Source organism: Miniopterus schreibersii (genome assembly GCF_964146895.1).
Source record: "Miniopterus schreibersii genome assembly, chromosome: 10".
Classification (NCBI taxonomy): domain Eukaryota; kingdom Metazoa; phylum Chordata; class Mammalia; order Chiroptera; family Miniopteridae; genus Miniopterus; species Miniopterus schreibersii.
In genome coordinates, this window is record NC_138110.1 from 3,170,929 (window position 1) to 3,177,494 (window position 6,566).

At 61.5% G+C, this 6,566-nt stretch overlaps 1 protein-coding gene across 1 annotated transcript; it reads right to left on the reverse strand.

The window, feature by feature from the left end:
- Positions 1-2,650: 2,650 nt before the first annotated feature.
- On the reverse strand, positions 2,651-6,214 carry ZNF831 (zinc finger protein 831; the record flags this gene model as incomplete). The annotated part of the gene is made up of 1 exon (XM_081149250.1): positions 2,651-6,214. One exon carries the CDS (start codon positions 6,212-6,214, stop codon positions 2,651-2,653), a length of 3,564 nt encoding a protein of 1,187 aa, XP_081005376.1.
- Between the last annotated feature and the right edge of the window lie 352 nt (positions 6,215-6,566).

Sequence of the window (6,566 nt, forward strand, 5' to 3'; positions counted from 1 at the left end):
CTCGGCTACAGGATTTCATTTTCTGTAGCTCGTTAAGACAACTCAGGTGAAATGGGAAATGAAGAGAAGCGTTGGGCTCCTTTCCGGGAGAGAGCGCCCGGGCTGACGGGGGGCAGAGACGCCGCAAACCGATGCGGGGAGGGGGGCATCTAAGCCAAGACACATATGCATGTACACAGTGGTGTGTGTTCGGTGGGTGCATGGAGGGTGGACGGACAGGGTGGCAGGCAGTGATGCCCAGCCCCTAATCCCCAAGGTAACTTGTGAGTATGTTACTTTCATGGCAAAAAGGGCTTCGCAGGTGTAACTGTGGGTATGGTAAGGTGATGAGATTATTGGGGTGAGCCCCATGTAACACCCGAGTCTTTAAAAAGGAAAGAAGCCGCGGAGGGTTGGGTCAGAGAGATGACGGGCAATGATGGGCGAGGGAAGGATGGGATGCGGTTTGGGGCAGAACAAGGCATCGCTCCTCCAGGAGGCTCCCTGAGCCAGCAAGCTCAGCCTCACCAAGGATGTTAGGAAAGCAGGCTCGCAGGCCCGCCCCAGACCCACCGAATTCCACCCGGCATCACAGGAAAACTCCAGAAAACTCCAGGCAAATCTGATGCCTACTGCGGGCAGGGGGACCCGGGCTAAGCCGCTGTATGGCACAGAGGCGCTGGAGCAAGACTTGGTGCAAAGCCCGGTCCCTGGGGAGGTCGCCTGCCTCTTGCGTCTCGGTCCCCTCCTGAGAAGAGTGGAGAGGCAGGTGCGGCGCCCCACAGAGCAGCCCTGGGGGAGGCAGCTCTGGACACCAGTCCTGGCGGACAATTAGCACAGGGGCCGGGGCCTCGGGGGGCATCACCTGCAGCCACCGAGGGCTGGGCAGCTGGAGGGGAGGCGCAGGAATCTGCGCTGCCTCTCGAAGCACATCCAGGCTTCGGATCAGACACTGACTGTGGTGGGGGGAGGCTGCTGGGGGCCCGGGGTGCAAGGGGAGGCTGGAGGGTCTCAGACACGTGGGGCCAGAGTCCTCTTAGAGAGTGGGAGCGGGCCAGGGACACAGCACCAAGTCACCTGAGTTGGAAAGGAGGAGACTGTGGGGAAAGGAGACAGAAATCTTCATGGGGGCCTGGAGAGGGCAGGGCCTGGATAAAGAGTTTGCTTTATAACTTGTATGCCGTTGGCAACCCAAAGAGTTATGAGCACAGGAACAAGACAATCAAAGAATGACATTAAAGTCCAAATGCCCCCGCGTGTCGCCGGATACTACGTGCACGCACACACTGCAGAGGAAAGTCTGGAAGGGCACGCACCTAATGCCAGCGCTGACACCTCTGGTGGGAGGCTACTAGGATGTTTATTGTCTTCTCTTTGCTCATCTGCTTCTTCTAATTTTTCTGCAAAGGACATGCATCATTTGCATAATTAAAAAAGCAATAAGCTGTAAATAATTAACACGCTCTCTCTTCAGGACTTAAACTGGATGGATGTGTTTAAAACTCTGTTATTTCAAATATTCGCTGGATCCCTGGCCATAGAAAGGTGCCACTGAAAACTACACAGCTAGAGGGGCCATGCAGGGTGCACCCATGGGGACAGGCTCAGTCCTTTGACCGTGAAACTCCAGACCCAGGTCCCGAAGCAGGAGCCCTTTCTCTGGAGCACAGAGATGCCTTTTGAACCCCGTGTGAAGCCTTTCCTGGGGTTCAGTGAGACCTCGGTCTGTAGTTACCAACCCAACAGGCACACGCAGAAAGGACAGCGGTGGCCAGACGCCTACCTTCTCAGTTTCTTCTGCTTGCTGCTCCCACGGGGCATCTTCGCCCTCCTCCGAGGCGGTCCTCTCTTCCACCCTGGCTCGGGCCCCGGGTCCCGGGACGTCATCCCTGGGGCTGTTGGGTAGGAGAGCTGAAAATACCAGGCATGTTGGCATTGTATTGCTCAAAGCCTCATGGTGGGGACAACACAGAAGCGATCTCTCTCTGCAGACAGGATGCCTATCTGGGGAAATCAAGGCACGGAAATGCTGCATCGCCAAACGATCTAAGCATTCCCGGGAGGAACCTTCTGGAACTGCCTGGGCTGGATCCACAGAGGAAAGGCCAGATGTTTGGAGTTAACTGGAGGCCTAGTGAACAGCGTGGCCAGTCCTTCTCCACCCTCCAACCCTCCCTCTCCAGGAACCCCCACACTCAACACCTCGCTGCCTTTGTTGGAGGAGGGCTACCCCAGACCTTGAACACCCCTCTCTCAGGCCCAGTGCCTTCTTTATTAACCACCAGTCTCCGGATGAAGATGGTGTTACCGCCCCCTCCAGCCCCCCCCACCTGGGAGAACAGCCTGCCAGGCTTATAATCTCAGATGACCCAGAGAAGCCTCCTAGGCAGCATTCATTTCACTTTTTGCCTCTGTTACCAGGAAGCTCAGAGTTAAATTCTGTGTCTAGTTAGGAAAATTCCTCACCCAGAGTCTTGGGTATAGTAATTCCTCCTTTGAAACATGTTTTCATGATGTCCTTTTGGGCCTTTAATCTCTCCTGCCCTGTATGTGGCAGCCCCACTCCCCTGGGGGACAGGCTGGGAAGATGCTCTAATGCACAGCAGACGCCACGGGACTGTTTCGTGCTTCCCACCCATCAGGGAGCATCCTACCTGCCGAGCCAGCTCCCTCAGCCCGGGGCCCGGCAGCGCTGTGTTACCTTCCATGGCTGCGCCTCCCCTCCTTCTGCTGGGCTGGTCCCGGTCCATGGTCCCGACACTGCCTTGCTCACTGGCTGGGCACCCGCACCCTGGTCCGGGGCGCTGCCCCCAGGGCCGTGCAGCGCCCAGTACACGGAGGCGGCCTTCTCCTTCTGCTCCGTGGGCAGAGGCACGCTGCGGCTCAGGCAACACCAGGTGAGCCGGGGCTCGGCCCTCAGCGAGGGGAAGGGGCCCTGGGGCCCGCAGCAGCCAGGACTCCCTGGATGGGTGCTTGCGGTGAGCTCGGGCCAGCCCCTGGGCGGGAGGGCCGAGAGGGCGGGGCTGGGCCGAAGGGAGCAGCAGGGACTGTGTCCTGCCAGGGGTCCTGGAGGAGGGTCTTCCTGGGCATTCTCAGGAGGCCCCTCCGTGTCCCTGTTGAGTGCCCAGGGACTCAGGACACCCCCACAGGGCCGGGCCCCCGCCCACGTGCCACCGGTCTCCCTCCTCCAGGAGTCACAGGGTGGGGTGGGCAGGGCGGAGGCTGTCTCCCTGGGGGCCCCAGCGCTCCAGCGGTGAGACTCCTTGGCTGCCGAGGAGCTGGTGTCCAAGGCTCTCTTCTCTTCTCCCGGTACTTCCTTTCTCCTGCCCCACGGCCTGGACCAGCTGGGACCCTCGCCAAAGTTGTCGTCTCTCCCCGGGGCCAGGCCTGTGGCTGGGGGGGGAGGGAGGAGGGTCCCTAGCCCTGGCCCAGCAGAGGAGTCCAGTTCCTCAGGCAGCCCGCTCCTGCAGAGAGGGTCCTGGCCTTGCCGTGGCAGAAGGGTCTCTCCTTTCGGTAACCTTAGCAGGTACTTGGGGGGGAAGGCAGTGTCTGTCAGGGCCTCCAGGACACCGGGAGCCCGAGGCTGGGCGGCCGGCTGGGCCTGAGACCCGGGGGCTTCAGCTGCAGGACCAAGTACAGGCTCCTTGGCCCTTGGCCCTGCCGGCCTCAGAGCCACCGAGCAAGTAGAGAAAGGTGCGCCAGACGTCTCCATGCAGTCAGCACTCCTGTACAGCCCCCCTGGCCTGTCCCCAGAGTCACTGTCCTGGTTCTGGGATGGCAGGGAGGTGGCCTGAGCCGGGCCCCCTGGGTTCTGGCCTCTTGCTCCCAGAGGCCCCGAATGCTCGGGACAGCTCAGCTCCTCCACCCTCAGCTTCTTCCTCTCCGAGGGCAGCTTGTCCTCCACAGACTGGGGCTCCCCAAAGCTACCACTGGGCCTTCTTGGGATGATTTGGTCCTGCTGACAGGGTTCCTTTGTGTCCCCACCACCCTGGGTGCCTCCTTCCAGCTTGGGGTGTGGCAAAACCAACTTGGGAACCTCTAGGTCCCCACCTTTGAGGGGACCAGGTGCTGAGGGCAGCTGACACCCCAGTTCCAGCCTCCCATTTGGAGGAAGCACAGGGCTCTTGCTGCCCAGACACGGGGGTGCTCCGCAGCTAAGGGTGGGAGGTGATGTAACCCTGCTTGCCCTGGGCTGGTCACTGCCTCCTGCTCTGGCCACTGCCTCCCTCTGCTTGGGACACTCGATCACTAAGACGCCTTCCATGGCCGGTGGACTTCCCCAAGGCCCTGGCTTGGCCCCCACAGAAGTGTCCCCACAGACAGGGGTCCTTCTGATCTGTGCCTGAGCTGCGCCCTCACCCCCCACTGCCTGTTCCTGCAGAGGATGGTCCAGCTCCGTGCCATGGCCCACCCTCCACTCCCTCGCCTTCCTGCTGCCCTGGTGGCTTGCATGCATCTTCTGGTAGATTCTCTGAAAGGTCTCGTTCCCATACACCTGCCACTTCTCCTGGGAGAACATCTTTGCCTTCCTCTGGCTGGGTTTCCTCCCGGCCGCTTTGCCCTTGATGGTTGCCTCTTCCCCCGCCACAGCTCCCTTTCCAGCCGGGTCCTCTGTAGATGCCACGGTGTCTCCAGTGGGGGGGCCCGGCAGGTCCTCCACGGCAGCCTGTCTGACCAGGGCCCGGGGGTGACTGCTAGGGACATCCACCAGTTGGGCAGGGGCAGACCTGGGGCTTAGAGGCTTCTGCCTCCCAGGACAGGTGTCCTGGGGGTCCCTCGGCTCCTGCCACATCCTGGGGCCCTCGACAAAGGGCAGCGAGTTGCTCCTGGTGATAGGGACACATTCCACGGTGGTGGAGAGCTGAGTGGGGACGGAGTGGAAGAAGAGAGGCCGAGCCTTGTCCAGGCCCACGCAGGTGGAGCGGGCGGGGCAGAGGGCCCCGTGCCTCCTCCGGACGGGCTCCGGGGCCCGGATCTCGAAATGGAAGGAGTCCTTGTAGGTGTAGGGCATGGGCAGGTCAATGCTGCCCTGCTTGGACAGGACCGTCTTGCGGGGCCGCACATGGTCCAGCTGGGGGTCGTCCACCACAGCCTGGTTGTGTGAGATGAGCCAGGCGATGCGTTCCTCCAGCTGCCGCTTCTCCAGCTCCAGGCTGGGCCCCCGCCCTCCTGGCTCGGCCCTGGGGCCCCCAGGCCCCAGAACCCCCTCCCCCTCGGACTCTGCGCTGTGCTCCGACAGGCTGTGCAGGGGGCTGCCAGGGGCAAGCGGCTGCTCCGCGCTGTCAGAGCGGGACAGGTACCCCGAGTCAGTGCTCTCACACTTCCTCAGCCGGCTCTCCGAGGCCTTCGTGTCCCAGGGCTTCTCTGAGGATGTCACCTGCTGCTGCAGGGAGCACACCCTGCTGGCTGTCGGGGACTTCTGCTCCGGCAGCTTACGTCTGGGCTGCGAGCCGGCCAGGGGGAGCCCCGCGGAGGCAGTGTAAGTAGAGTACACAGGGACCTCTTTGTCAGCTAATGTGGACGCTGGACAGGAAACAGCTTCCAACTTCAGATCTAGATTCTTGGCAGTTGGGGACAGATGTGTAGGAAGGCCTGGAGAAAGGGATCTCTCTGATGGAGCCCCATCACCCCCAACCGGGCTCCAGCTGTCCCCCTTGCCAGCCACTCTGGAGGTCTCTCCAGCCTTGTCCCCCTCCTCCAGGAGGCTGCCCCCTGTGCCTTCAGACTCCGAAGACAGCCGAGAGTTGTTGAGGTGTGTCTGGGTGCGGCGGTGCTTGTAGAGGTTGCTCTGGGTCTTAAAGGCGATGCCGCAGGTGGCGCATGGGAAGGGCCTCTCTCCCGTGTGGGACCGAATGTGCTTCTCCAAAACACTGGGTTTCAGGCAGTCCCGGCCACAGTGTGGGCACAGGTACTTGCCTGAGTTACGGGCCTTCCCCGGGCCACCCGTCACAGGTCCCAGGCCTGGGGACAGGACTGGCAGAGTGCCCACGATGTTCACGGTGAGCGTTGGGGTGGCTGGCTTCCCGAGCTGGGCACAGCCAGGTCCTTCAGGCTGCAGCAGGGGGCTGAGAATGAAGGGCACACTGCCCCCGTCCAGGCTGCCCGTCACCAGGGGGGCACGTGGCTGGAGGCCCCCGGGAGGCACAGTGTGGTACAGTGGGATGGGCAGCGCCTTCAAGAACATGGTAGGGGCCAAGCCCTGCTCCGGCGGCAGAATGACAGGGCCCAGGGTCATGTGTGGTGATGCCTGCCGACCTGGGGTCCCTGGGAGTCCAGGGGCAGGAGCTGGCTGATTCCTGGCATGTGAGGCAGGGCAGGTCTGTTCTGGCACCTCCATCCTACATCATCTGGGTGTCCCAGGATGCTCGGTAACCTGCATGCAAAGCCAGACTTTACCCTGGGCACCTGTCTTTCCATCACACAGCACTCTCTCCTCTTGCCTCCCACTAGGCATTCATCACCCCACTGAAGCCTGACAACAGTCCCCCAAGAAAAGCACTCTTATCCTCATGTTAGGAAAGAGGAAACTGAGGCTCATAGAGTAGGAGTGACTTATGCAGCTGATACATGGCAAAGGTAGTGGCAAG